This window comes from Mytilus californianus, unplaced genomic scaffold, assembly GCF_021869535.1.
Source record: "Mytilus californianus isolate M0D057914Y unplaced genomic scaffold, xbMytCali1.0.p SCAF_6, whole genome shotgun sequence".
NCBI classification, from domain to species: Eukaryota; Metazoa; Mollusca; class Bivalvia; order Mytilida; family Mytilidae; genus Mytilus; species Mytilus californianus.
The window spans coordinates 45,366,884-45,382,206 of NW_026262712.1; the positions used below are offsets into that span (position 1 = coordinate 45,366,884).

Consider the following 15,323-nt stretch of genomic DNA (forward strand, 5'->3'; position numbering starts at 1 on the left):
CTGACGATTTTGGCCATTAGACTTATTTGCAGATCTTTTTGATCAATTTGGCTTTTTTAAGTTTTTAAGATATTAGGCAAATATGCAAACAATGGTCAATTCGTTATTAAAGGGCAACGATTTCGACCATGTTTGACTTATTTGTAGATCTTGTTTTGCTGACCCTTTTCGCTATTTAACGTTTTTCTGTATCCATTATAGTTTTCAAAATACTATGCAAAAGTGGAAAAAAGTCAAATCCTTCATTTAAAGGCTTTAACTCTAATAAGAAGTGGTCTGGCATTTTTTACCTAATGGACGTTAGGGACAATGTAGATCTCAACACTCGGAACATTTTTCATTGACCTATCAGACTTTGTCTTTTTCAAGCGGTTTTCAAGATAATAGACAAAACTTGCATATTACCACTATGTTCTATTTTAGTCATGTCGGCCATGTTGTTTGGCAGACACATTCTAAGACTAGCCACCACAATGATGAGTGTGGCTAAGTGTTGTTAAATTTGGCCAAGTAGTTTTTGAAGATTTTGTAAAAGTTAACGGACGACAACAGACGACGGACACCAAATGTTGAGAAAAGCTCACTTTTCCCTTTAAGACCGGTGAGTTGATAAGCGAAGAAACAGTTCATATGATAATAATTCTTGAGCATGCGTGTTTCATCATTAGAAGCTTAATACATGTATATATATACATGGTTGAATGGGTATAACTACTCAGTTTATAAGTTATGTAATGTCTTAATTTTAGTAAAACAGCACTGAAGAGTAGCAATATCAATACTAGTGACATCTGTTTGTTCTATCTGATTTGCAAGATCTACATAAATGTCATCAGAACGTAAAGCATTTAAAAATTCCATAAAGCATTTCTCTCCACAATGCAATAGTCGGTCCATCAACTTCCTGTTCTTTTCAGTCTGTGCTGGACAAGCCTCTACAGTTTGCTGGTCATCTATTGTTAATAATTCACACGATATCAAATGATCTACTATGGCCTCGTGTTTAATGGTAGCTATGATATCTATGTAATTCTTCTGCAGACGTACCTTATGTAATGGAAGAGTCCATGCTGACAATCCTGAAAAATGTCAAAAGAAAAATATTTCTCAGCTTTTAAATTTTGAAAAAAATACAGAAATGAAGTTGAAAACTGACATGGCATCAAGGCTCCCTCTTGCACATTTTGGAGTGAGGCACATAAAAAATAGTTAGTACTGAAGCAAATAAATTATTTTAATGGGTCAATTTTGACACCAGGAATAAATAATCAAGATTATAAGTTTCCAGTGAAATTAAAGTTTTGATAGAATTCAAGCACCATGTATTTTTGGTAGCCATTATGTAAATAGGTGGCATCCGATAATTTTTTAAACAACGAATATAATTTTTGTCCAAATAGAAAAAAAAATATATATATACGGAAATGACCTTCTTCATACAGCTTAAAACAATGTACATAAAAATAAAGGAATTTGTTAGAGGCAATGTTAACGTATACATATATATATAATAATAGTACGACAATTAGCTAAATAAGCAGTTAAATAGACAAAAAGTTAATTAAATGAATAAGTAGTTATGATAATAAAACAAAACCATTTGTTTTAATAAAAAAGAAAAAAAATCCGGATTTAAAATCGTTGCAGAAAGTTGACCATTTACGTATTTAGTTTTAATTTCGACCATTCCAGGACAACCATGGATAGACTTATCAGACTATGTACACTATGATTTTCTACCCCCTTTTCCTCTGATTTTATCTTCAACTAATAGTATTTTGAAATTCACACTCCTTTTCTAGATTGATAAAATTTGGTCGTAGCAGTAGGGGTGTTTTCATATAGAAAGATTTATCAATCAATGATAGGCAATCTTCACATCAAGTACATACTGTATATAATTCTTATCATTTAAGAAACTGTGCTGAAATGGCTGCAATTTTTAATCGATCCCCGTAAAAATACAAGGCACGAAGTTTTGTTGATATTTAAAAAAAAAATTCTTCAGTGTCCAACAGTAAAACTTGAATCGTTAAACAATTACGCTTCAAACATTGCAATTATAAAACAAAAGTCTCGTTTAGTCTTCATCCATTGACGCTTTATCAGTTGATGAAAAACAAATAATTTTGGAATAAAAGTACTTCAATTTGTCGAATTCATAATTGGTTATGTTAAATTCTGGCCTTGCACCTAAGCCCTAGCCTTGTTTTGCATATTTGTTTAAGTATACTTAGATAAGAATTGTAGTTGAATATACCACTTTGAACAGTGATAACTTGGAAACCACATGAAACATGAACAATATTAAAACCTTCTATTTGTGCCGTTCTTGTATCTTCTGTGATATCTTCTAGATCGCAGCTAAGGAGTTCGGCTATACCATCGTTTTCGCTTTCCCGCAAAGCATCAATAAATACATTAAACGTGGAACGATTCCTATCAATGATTATATCTAGCAACGCCTGATTTTGGTCAGCGTGTCTAACATGTTGTTCGATATGGCGTCTGTCATCACTGGTTAACATGCAGTGGGTCATCATTTGGTCCAAGACTTTGCTTACAGATATTTCCTGTATAATCATCTGATAATGGCGTCTGATGTTGATTTCGAATGTATCGGGGATAATTTCTGTAATTTTATAAACTAAACATGTTATAACATTCGAACGCATTAACGTCCTATAAATACAAATTTATACGTTTATTTAGGATTTGAAATTAATAAAGTACGCCGAGGTGTACATAATAAATTAAATAATGATCTAATGATAAACTAAAAGACACAAAAGGGAACAATAAAGAATAATAAGTCGAAGAACAGACAAACCATAAAGAACGTCAAAGTATTTTCAGCTTAGTTCTGCTCGACGAAATTGATAGGGTCGCATCCAGAATCCGGAATTCTCCTTACTAAATATTTTACGAGAGTGAAACGGTTTGAAACAATCTTGTACTTGATGTTTCAAAAAAGTTTATTTTTGTAATAGAACATAGAAGGAGTCAAAGTGAACCACTCAATTTAAGTAGTTGATTTTAAGCTAAAGTTTGATGTATACTAACCATGTTTTATCTTCTGCAGATAGAAATCATAATCGTTTGCTTCAAACATTCCAGTCATTATCTTCTGAAATTTGCTAACAAACGAGTAACTTTCTAAAAGTTTCTCAGATCGGATGAATAGATTTGCCAAGACGTTTTCAAGATCTACGAAAGATTCGTCACTTATTTTTGAATGATTCTTCAGTTCAGTGAGGATGAAACGCCATCGTTTAACATCATCACCTATACATATCTCGGTGTCTTCATTCGGGCACATTGGACTTGCCCACTTTCCGGTTGTTGGTTTATGTTTGTTTTGTAGTTGGAAAGATGTGAATAGAGATCGAAATGTCACGCTGGTATTTCCTGTGAGTTCGAATCCATCAGATCTTAAGTGTTCTACCATTACCTCCGGCATCAAGTCTGTAACTGTTTTCGCTAGACGTACATAATTCAACATTTCAACATTCAATTCTTCCTACAGAACACAAAGAAGAATATTAATACACACGAAATGAACTCAAATGAAAAAAAGCTGTTTATATAAGCTTTGTTTTTTAATATCAATGTATATGAATTGACGTCATGATATCAATTTTGATTTCTTCGATATTCACCATTTACAACTCGATCTTGATCAATGCAGCTGCTTGTAGAATGTTAGTCACCAAAGTACCGTTCAGACAGCACTCAGTGCCTATTACGTGAATAATTTACTGCTTTTTTTTTGGGGGGGGGGGGGGGAAAGTAAATGTTTAGGACTCTAACGTGCAGTGGTCAAAATTATTACGATTGCATGAGCTAAAATTTAATGGTTTGATACGCTTAAGTATGATTTTTACGCTGTTCATACGCTAAATTCACTTAAGGTTTTGACCGCGAAAGTACGAGGTTAGCAATGTTTTAACATCAATATTTAAACTGGTAGCCGTTTCAACAAACAAAAATAGACCATGCCGGGAAATTTTTTTCAATCAATAAAAGAAAAAAAAATCAAATTCAACAATTAATATGGATAGTTTAGCAGTTGTTACCAAGAAGTTCGTTTCTATGTATGTTGGCGTTTTTTTTTTTTTTTTGTTGCAGTTCAGCGTTTCTGTTGTTCCGTTGTTTTCATCTTATGGTTGATGTGTTTCATTCATTTTTGGTTTTTGACCCAGATTTTTTTTCGCTTAATTGATTTATTGAACAGCGGTATATAATTGATGCCTTTATTTGCCCTATCATTCAGAGCTGGATAATTATATTTCTTAAGTAAGCAATATGAATTTGTATTCAACGTAAAATATTTGGCAAAAAGATGGGTGATATAATTGCGACTTTACCAATTGTTTGTTGCATGCTAAATAGTTATAGTTAAGTGAAACACCAAGTTTCTGTGATTGCCCGCTGCAGTCACAATTTTTTATACGAAAATATAAGTCTGAATTCGAAATTGTTTTTAACAACAGCTTCGGTATATCAATACTTTTTGTTGTTCCAAGATCTGAATGTAAATCATTCAATCGATTTTCAAATTAAACTTAGCTTTATCTGCTGAACTTTGTTTTTAATTGATTAATTAATTATTTTTTCTACTGAATAAAAGTATAATGGTAAGCCTTGATGGTAGAAGGTAGCAAGTGAAAGTGAATATTGTCGAGGATTTGTGAACAGGCTCAAGAAAAGACATCAGATATTTAAACAATACAATACAATACAATAAGTTATACTGAGATATTTCATATCTTTTGAATAGTTTTGTGGTGTTTCGTAAATTATACCATAGCTTTTGTTGAAACCCCCGGCAATAACCTCACGAGACGAAGTCGAGTGAGGTTGCCGAGGGGTTTCAACAAAAAACTATGGTATAATTTACGAAACACCACAAAACTAACCAAAATATATGAAATATCTGTTTTAACCTATTGCATATGTTGTTGTTTAAAAATGTATATTTCATATATTTTTGTTTATTAACTTCAAAAATAATTTTGATAAGAATCGGTCAAATTACCCTTTTAGGACCTTACACATTAAGCTCCGCCTACTTTATAAAATACGCACGGGCTTCCGAAACAGCGGGGAAATCAGTTGGACAAGATTTTTCGACAGCGATGGATGCACATCTACATTGGTGACGGGTAACGTTACAGACTAAAAACTGTTGAAGGAATTATATGTTCTGTATGTATATTGACGCAAGATATAGTTTGAAAGATTTCTGGAACCCAGATTTAAAGTTGAACTGCAAAGGGTTAGTTTTATTTTTTTTATTTTATCAAAATATTTGAAATGTTTTTAAGTTTTTGGTATTAATTTATAATTCTGTGGAAATTTAATTCACAAGAATCTTTCTGGGAGTTTGGATGAATCATTCCATGTTTTAATTTGTACCAGAAGCCCAAGTTGTACATTTAATTTAATCTAATTAAAAAGGATTTCAAAATGATCACGATTAAAGATCATTAAAAATCACATGTAGACTATAGATAATTTAAACAAAAGTTCACCTTTATTTAGAGTAACCAGACGCTTTCTATTCTTAACGGCCCAACATTCTAGTTATTACTTAAGCAAATCGTTAAATAAAGATGTATATAAAATCGGATACGGATCCAGGATTTGAAAAGGAGGGGGGTCTAGCCATCCAATATTTGGAGTAATAATACGAAATATCTATGCATTTACCATATATAAAGCTTCTTGAAAGGGGCATGCCTTCCCCCTCCCTCCCCCTTAAAAAGCCGCCACGGCAAATTTCAACCTTTACATGTAGCTATACAGTTGAGCCTAAGGGCATACAATCCAAGTATACATCTCAATAACCGAAAATCGAATTATATTTTCAAGTATAATATAATAATATATTTATATATACTTTTTTTTTTAAACTTTGTTCTTGAATCGAATTTTTGTTCATTTAAAAAATATAGGACACCGGAGTTGGTGTATGTGGGTTCGATTCCCACCCTAGGCATTCATTTATATCGGCTGGTGCAAAGCGGGCAGTTTAGCTTAGTGGCCCCACACTGACTCTGTTGTTCCTATTTAAAAAAATTCAGGCGGCCTCGGATAGGCCTTGCTATCTTCCTTTTTTTCTTTTCGAATACCAAATACAACAAAACCATGGTATAATTGTGAAAATTATACCATAGATAGCTATGGTATAATTTTCGGTTATTGAGATTTATACTCTTGTTGCATTCCCATAGGTTACATTGTACAGCTATAGGTTAATAATTTATTAACGTCTCATCACCGATAATACAGTATTCAAATTTCACTTTGTAAAAGTAAACTTTAAAAAGTTATATATGCCATTCTAAAAAGAATTATGAGCGACGGATTAAAAAGGAACTATTTTATTTACATATTCTCAAAAAGCAATTATAAAAAAAGAGTTAAATCATAAAACATATTTACATCTATTATCGGTATAAAAAAAAACATCTTCTTTGGTCTAACATAAGTTTGCACGTTTTGGCACATTTTTGTATCACATTAATGTTGTCATTGGTTAATATAAATAAATGTTTCACGGAATTCGGCCAAAGACTTGAAATTTGGTTTTCAAAATTTAAAGTCTTATAAAGTTCGTCTCTAAGATCGCCGCACAACGGATATTCAGTCAATACTTGCTCCTCCGGTTCAATTTTATCTTCACAAACAACCAAGTTCTTAGTCTATTAGGAGACTCTCGTAGCGTCCTGTCTCCATCCTTATAGGGGCAACACCGCAGAGAAACTGAGAATAAGCTTTTCGGTGGGATGGTATAAAAAAAGGTTAAATATTCGATACATCCTGATTTAATTAAAGATCACATTAAATTTTCAAATAGGAAATTTATATTATTTGATTTTCAGTCAACAAAGCCCAGTTCCTATGACTGTCAGTTTAATTAAAAACAAATACATGGGATGTTTTACCAGTGTTGTTATGAATTAAAGGGAAAATAAGGGGAGAGTATACGTAAATGAGGCAGCAACAAAACCATAGGCGGATCCAAGGGGGGGGCCCTGGGGGGCCGGGCTCCCCCTTTTGTGGGAAAAATTTGGTTGATTATATCGGGAATCACTGAAGCATGACTGAAGCGGGCCCCCCTTAGGTCAGTCAGTGGGCCCCCCTTACAAAAAGTTCTGGATCCGCCACTGAAAACGCCAAAATATAACCGGATTTCATCTCGAGGGCAACAAACAGTCTTCAACAACAGACCAGTGGCTATATAATGTGTATACATATGGAAACACTAAATTCATTTGTCATAAGGTCAGACTTTTTTTACATATCTACATGGTTTGTATGAATGTTCTTGGTCATTAGAAGGTAATAACTTTGATCTTATTAGCCTTACTTTTATCTGATCGCTTAGAAATATTTGGCAATATCAGTCATCTCTATGGTTGAAAATCTAACGGTGAAGGAGGCTCGCACCAGGAAAAAACCCTGCATGTCTTGGTCGAAAATATTTTATCCCTTCATTTTATTGTAAGAAATAGTGAATAGTGTATGCCTTTACATTTTACAGTTAGGGTTCTTTGCTTGTTAGAGAGCGGTCTACATATTCCATTATACCAATTTTCTATTTCTTTTACTGTTCATGTCTGTGTCATTTGTTCTCTTATGGAGAGTTGTCACAGTCTCATTGGCATTCGTACCACATCTTCTTATTCTTATAAATAGACTGATATATTGTTTATTATATTCATTTCATTATAGAATAACCAATATTTTCATTAATTTTAATTTGTAACAATTTCAATGGCAAGCCTGGATGGCTCCTCTTAGTCAAGGATGACCACAATTCAGCTATTCTGTTCACCTAGTTAACGTCAAAGTTTTTTCGTGTGAGAAGGTTCCAAGAGCCGTTTTCTCGATATATTGATAACTTTCTTAGGACTTAAAAATAGGGATCGTTTTTCTCACTATCAAACATCCTCGCAGTAGAAGTGTCAAATTCAATTCAGAAGTCGGGAACCGGCATCAACAACAAGACGTTTTGTACCCGTTTTTTTGTAATACATTGAATACAGATATGTGTAGGGCCAAATTTTAAAACTGAAATGGTTTCAATGACTTAAAATTGCTAATTCCACATGATTAGACCATGCAACATGCTTTAATCGATTCTGAATGTTAACCAGATGTATTAATTTGATTGTAAACTACGTAATGAAGTTGAAATTACGATACAAAACTTCTTTAGGTAATCAAGGTGCAGTTAATATTCGAGTATTTACTTTTAAACTATAGTATATTATATACTAGTACTTTCGTCTCTTGAGATAGCTGTTATAACAAACCTACACTTAATCAAACTTTAAGCTGATTCATGACCAATACAGTGTAAGAACATTGCACTTCAGTATACATGCAACTGCAGCTACTGCAGTAAAACCGACGCATTTCAACGGTTTAAACCACCACACAGTAGCAATAACCATCGTATATAAGCAAATCGGCTTTCAAAACAACCATCACACTAAGGTGGGTCATACCAGCACATTTAGCGGACACCTTCATATTTTATGTTTTGTTTCGAAGGAGGAACCCTAAATATTATTATGCATACTCTCATTTTTGCAATCGAATATTTATTGCTTGTCGGAAGAAAAATAACTTACATTTGAGTATCAACATTTTCTAAGTTTAAACGGACTTTGTGTGTTATCAAAACATTCATAACTGATTATCAACTGAGTATTTAAGTTTATTCCTCCATGTACATGTAGAAAAAAATCATTGGCTCTACAAAAAAAGAAGGGTAAAGCCTCACAGAACTGACGGTACCACTTGAAGTTTGCAGAATGTATTCGTTTCATTTAGATTAGTCATCAATCGTTCACCTTTCGATGTATGGACCTTGTTTAGGAGGCATACTTTGCACTGTAATTGAGAATATGACTGACTGTAATTTAAATATTTCCATACGACTGTAGTATCATTTGAATATAATATATCACTCAAAAAGAATATACCTTTTTCTAAAAGTAGATATTATACAATACCATACCAATGACAACAAAATTGGTACAAATAATAACATCCTATATTTTTAAAGCCCTTATTAAGACGTAAGAGTTGTAAGGATTTGCATAAGTACAGTGAGTCGTAAACTTTTTCATGAACATTGTACTGCATCACTTTTCGCTTTTTGTGCCAGTACAGACAGTGTCGTTCTTTTTACTAGAACGTATACAGGATTTGTGTCATGAATTTATACACCAAATGCCTTCATGATATTTTCAAATTTTTATTCAATGTTTAATCCATAATTAGTATTAAGGAAACGCAAATTCAATTGATTAAACAATATAACGAGTTTTACGGAACGGTAGAAACTTTAAAATAACTAATTGAACATTTATTTATCCTTAAATTGTACATGTCTTTATATATGTTATATACATTTTACGTAACGGATATCAACTGATAACAGAATGAACTTTCAGAGGCTTTTGTAATAGTTTTACACTGAGGGATAGGTGTGTCTGGATAAGAAACCCCGACGGCCGGAGGCCGGTGGGGTTTCTTATCCAGACACGCCGTATCCCGAAGTGTATAACTAACTTACACCCGATACTAAATAATTTAATTTGTTAACATTGAATATCAAATGAAAAAGAACGGATAGCATTTTGATTGACAATATCAAACCATAGCTAATAAGAAAAGGCATATTTTTTTAGATGAAACCCCACTAGTAACCTTACTTTGACGATCTTCATTCAAACTTTGACAAGTGAGTAGAGATTACAAATGTCAAAGTTGCCGTTTTGCATATTCCCGTTAAATGCATGTGCTTATATGGACCAACAGGTCAAGGTTGGCAGTATCGTGCATTCTTATTACAAAAAAAAATACACCATGCTCCTTGTATGCAGTTGTTAATATGGACGGGGTATAAGACGGACGACATTTTGATTCAGACGTTGGATTTGGCAGAAGAGACTGAAGAAAAAGCAATATTTATTACCCAAAGAACTTGCATGTATCAGTTTAATGAAGGTAATCATAAATGTATTTTACATGCTACGGTTTTATCAAAAAAAAGCCCCTCCTCCTTCTCAACATTAAACAAACATTCATATTCGAACATACTGAGGGATAGGTGTGTCTGGATTAGAAATCCGACGACCGGACACATACAAAAATATAGATTGCATATGTAAGACCCCCCCCCCCCCACCACCTTTTTTGGGGCCATCCATGGGAAAGGGGTTCCGGGGGTTGGAACCTTCATTTTTTTGACGATGAATGTTTCTGAATGAGGACATATGGTGGTGGAACCCCCCTTTTAACCTGGGTTGCAACCCCCTTTTTAAAAATGGCTGGATCCGCCCCTGGACAAAAGTTTTTGCATGTATGTTCTTTAAGACATACCCATATGGGATCAAAATTTTAGCGTCAAGCTAAGGAGTAATTAAATGATTTTTTTTTTAAATTCAAAATAGATGCTAAATATTTTTTTCGCCATTGGAATTTCCTGAAATATGTTTTTATTTTTTAATATGTCTTGAAACAACTTGTAGTGAACACTATTAGTAATCTCTTCTGTTCATGCTATTAAAAACAATTTCTATTGTTATGAATAACAATGGAATGTGTTTTCGGGATGTAGAAGCAGGGGTTTCCAGAAACCCCGCTCGTCACACCCTGTGGACAAAATCCATTGTTATTCGTAACAATAGATCTATTCAATTTACACTTGTTTCAGAAATAGAAACTATGAAGTATAACAATAGAACTAGGGTGTAAATCTTACTTAAAACATTGTTTAACTTGTCAAAGAAGGTGAAAAAAAACCAAACAAATACAAACTTTCGTTAAGATTTATTTTCATCAAGTGTGTAAATTATTTTGGATAAACTTATTAATATTATCCTATATGTTGACCCCTTTCAACAGTAGCTCAATCTAATTAGTTGAAGGTAAACTACCGTTATAGTTACATGGAGACCCAGTGAATGTGCATTATGCTTTTGTGTGCTTTAGGACCACGTTATATATTTTCCGTGAATACCTTCATATGGATTTGGTGTCTCAAAATAGATAAAGACAACGATGAAAGTATATTCTTAATGTTAACTTCTTTTCGAAAAGAAGATAGCGATGTCGAATATGGCGATTGTGTTGCTTTCAAACTTTGGATTACAATGAAATCTGTATTCAGATATATTCGAATTAGTGCGGACAACGATGAGGATTTAGTTGCAGCAGCTAATAATGGCAAGTTTTATATATTTTCTAATATGTAGTCCTTTCCTATAATTTCCTTATTACTTTTTCGCTTTTATTTTTAAGCCAAAAATTAAAAACACATGAAGCTTGAAGCTTGAAGCCAGGTTCACATTTCCGTAAAAGGTTCAACCATATCAAGTGCATCGCAGTCGATTTTATTTCAAATACAATACACAAGAATATAAGGAATGAGCACAAATGAAGAGATCACAAGCGTGCAAGCAAATTAGTTCTTTTGTTGTTCTCCTGAATTTCCCCCTCTTATATCATCTTATATTATGATCCAAATATTATATCTTTTAAACGTAAAAATGACATAATATAATTATAACATCGCCATGAAACATCCGGAGATGGAGAAATTGATCAGACGTATTCACCTACTATACTTGAACAAAAATATGTTCAAAATTTTCCTGTATGACAAAGGCCCCTGCAAAAGACAGTTATTGTTTACCCCAAACCGGACCACCTGAATATCCCATCCTTTTTCTGCAAGGTTCGTGTCGCTCTTTTTTTAGTTTATTTGCATTGTTCTGTGCTTTGTAGTTTTTTTCATGTTACCGATATACTTGTGTCCCTTGATTTCCTTTTCCAAATGACGATTTCCTTTTTCTTTCAAAACAAGCATTGTAAGTGAAAACATCTTTGTTTCTGTGTTAATGCATAGTCATTGTATTCACTACATTTTACTTTGAGATCTAAACTAAAGTAAAGTGTTTTAAACTGTAAATATACAAATTAACACATAGGAAAGAAACAAATGTAATTCGTATTTTGACATTATATATAGTAAAAATACCTTTATAAATAAATTCCCCTTTTTTCAAGCAATTTAATGAAAGAAAGGCTTTTATGTTCAAATTTGTATTACACATTTTTATTTTTTTTTATTTTTGGCTTTGAACTAGTAGTCAGTAACTGCGAGTACTCTCAGATCTGTACTTTGTGTTTTTTTTTTGTATTAAGGGATGTATGAATATCCTGCCAAATCCAGTCTGTGTTTTAGTTAGATATTTTTTCTGCTTTGTATCAATATGATGAGTAAAATCTTTTTCAACAATTTTTTTATAGTTTTTATACGCCCATTTACGGGACGTATTATGGTATACCGTTGTCCGTTCTTCCGTCTGACCGTCTGTCCGTCCGTCGTCAACATGTCGGACAAGAACTCAAAAACGCTTTTAACAATTTGCATGAAACTTAGGTGAATTGTTTATATTTATTGACATGAGCTCTTATCGATTTTTATGAATTTAAGATTTAACGTTTCCGAGTTATGGGGTTTTATTCATTAAAAAAAATGGGAATTTTCGAGTTTTCGAACAATAACTGAAAAAATACTTTCAGCAGTTTTCATGAAACTTTGATGGATTGTTTCTATCTATTTACGTAAGCTTTCTTTGGATTTTTATAAATTTTAGATTTTACGTTTCCGAGTTATGGGATTTATTCATAAAAAAGGGGTGATTTTCCAGTTTTCTGACCATATCTTTAAAGAGCTTTGAGCAGTTTTCATGAAACTTTAGTGTCTGGTATATATCTATTAAGATAACCTCCTTTTATTTTTTTATGAATGTCTGATATGACATTGAGAATTTATTGAACTTTATACTCTTTGAAAAAGCGATGGGCGTATCATGCGCTCATGGCGAAGCTGTTTATTTCTCATGTTTTAACATACGCCACAAGTTAGGGAGAGGGTTGGCACTGCAAACATGAGTAACAACGCCACATTCTATATATGCCTGTCCCAAGTCAGGAGCCTGTAGGTCAATGGTTGTCGTTGGATCATGGCTGTTATATTCGTTTTTCGTAAATTGATTTTTTTATGAATTAGGTCGTTAGTTTTCTAGGTGAAATTGTTTCACATTTTTCATGTGGGATCCTTTTATAACCTGCTATATAGTATTTGGTTTTTTCAATGCTGAAAGCCATACGGTAGACCTGTTAGTCAAATTCGTTTTGTTTAAATATACTTTTTCACTTTTTTAGTCTTTTGGAAAATGTTGTTTGAGCTGTATTTAGACCCCTCTACCAAGAAATTTGTTGTGCATGCACACGTATAAAAATTGCGGTTTTTATCCAACGCAATCATAGGTTTGAACGTTGTTTTCAATTTAGACTTATTTATATTTTTTCGTTTGGGCTTGTATTATATTTGCCTTCTGGTTTATATGATCCGTTCATCCTATTTCGACTCTTCAAAATTCAAGAGTCTATCCTAAATTGAGGTAAATTATATGGCCTTCCAAATACCGTGTCGATTCCTAACATCACTGAAGAGACATAAATTGTCGAAATCCGGATATGGTGTACAAATTTTTGCACCTCATGTTTGCGGTATACCATCTTTTCCGCAAGTTTATTGTTTTCTGTTTGGTATTAAATTAATAATAAAGATCCATTTTGTTACATCTTGTGATCTGTTTATTTGGCAATCGCCAATGGCAGTCAGCAGGGTTTAAGAACATCCGTTGTTCGACCTGTTAGTCAAATGCGTTTTGTTTAAATATACTTTTTACTTTTTTGATCTTTTATATATATATATATACCTTAAACCAGGAGTCTAACAAGTCTTTTGAGTTATGTAGTTCTGCGTGTTCATCACAAAAATATTCGTCGTCAGACTCCAACTTTGTCATTTCCATCATTCCATCTGGATTGTCGTAGCTTCCATTACTGCACTTCATTTTCACAGTGTACGGTACATTCATCTTGTATCTCCCTTTTATTCCAGTAATGGTGGCTTCTGCATGTTCCCAGATACTTTTGAATGACATCTGGGAAAGTTTACCCCATTTCCAGATCTGAAAGAGGATCACGTGCTTGCTAACACAAACTGCCAGTTTTGTTCGACCCGATGAATCGAGATTGAAGACTCCCATTCCGCGGTAAAGTGCTAATTTACATCCCTTTTTTGATGGTTCTCGACTTATCTGATAACGGCGCATATAGTTTACAAGGACATGGTTAAAGAAGGCAGGAGGAAGAAAATCAAATTTCATACATATCCAAGATGTCCTGTTAAAATCCTTTCCATCTACTTTGAAACTGTCGACTATATTGCTAATGGGCTTTGATTTAATCAAACATGGCACATAATAATGTTCTGTTGGTATTTTTGATTTTTTAATTTCGCCATTTCCTTCTGGTGATGATACAGATTCTTCCTCAGGTATGTCTGGTTTGACAATTATATCAAACTTTTCCATGATTTGGAGAATGTGACGTCGGTATTTAATAAAATCTGTCCCCTCTCCCTCTCCTGTAAATGCCTGTGTGATCAGATCTTCTGTCAGTCTACCTGTTGTTTCTAACTCTTTCCAGTCGGAGTTGTAAACAATGTTTCTTCGGATCTGGAACTTCCTCGCTGACACAAGACATTTCAACACGTCAACTAACCACTGTGGTTGCAAAATAACTAGATCCGGAATGTCTTCAAAGTAAATGAGATTTCCTATATCATGTTGATATTTAAGAAACAAATTCATTTCATTCTTGTCTTTGATGTCAAGTCCAACCGATTTTCCTAACGATTTCATGTCCTCATATGCCATGACTCTATCGTGGTTTTCTCTGTGTTGATCCAGGACTTGTTCATACTTAATCCAACGAGTAGGAAGTTGTTGTCCCCATGTTTCAACTTTTGAAGCTAGTTGTACAATGCGGTGTCGCAGGACGTCAAAATCGGATTCAGAGGAAGTAGTGTTTGACAGCATGATAAAATCTTTTATGTGCTTTCGTTTCGGATGATCCCCTAGTATTTGGTCAAACTGTTTCTGAATTTCCCATTTCCTTGTTTCCTTATCAATCTACAAATAGATTAATAATGACAAAACCAACTTAAAGAATAGCAATCACTATGATTAATTTCTTTAAAATTGATAGACATGATAACAAATTAATAGAGTAAAAATAAAAAAGTAAACAACAAAAAAGGCATATGAATTATTTTTATTGCTCATATTTAACACCCGATTACGAATAGTCGTATAATTTCATTTTGATGAAATTCAAAGGCAAAACCTAGATCCAATCTTTTCTATGATAATCACTGC

General features: G+C 33.3%; 1 protein-coding gene across 2 annotated transcripts in view; it reads right to left on the bottom strand.

Moving 5' to 3' along the window:
* Positions 1 to 625: 625 nt before the first annotated feature.
* The window catches only part of LOC127706426 (uncharacterized), a 29,308-nt gene continuing 14,610 nt past the window's right edge, over positions 626 to 15,323 (bottom strand). For both annotated transcript variants that reach the window (XM_052211055.1, XM_052211056.1), the window contains 4 exons: positions 13,818 to 15,077; positions 3,064 to 3,520; positions 2,315 to 2,632; positions 626 to 1,079 (listed from right to left, as the gene is read on the bottom strand). In XM_052211055.1, coding sequence (XP_052067015.1) covers positions 721 to 1,079; positions 2,315 to 2,632; positions 3,064 to 3,520; positions 13,818 to 15,077 — 2,394 coding nt within the window. In that variant the 3' untranslated portion in view covers positions 626 to 720. The remainder of the gene's footprint in view (positions 1,080 to 2,314; positions 2,633 to 3,063; positions 3,521 to 13,817; positions 15,078 to 15,323) is intronic.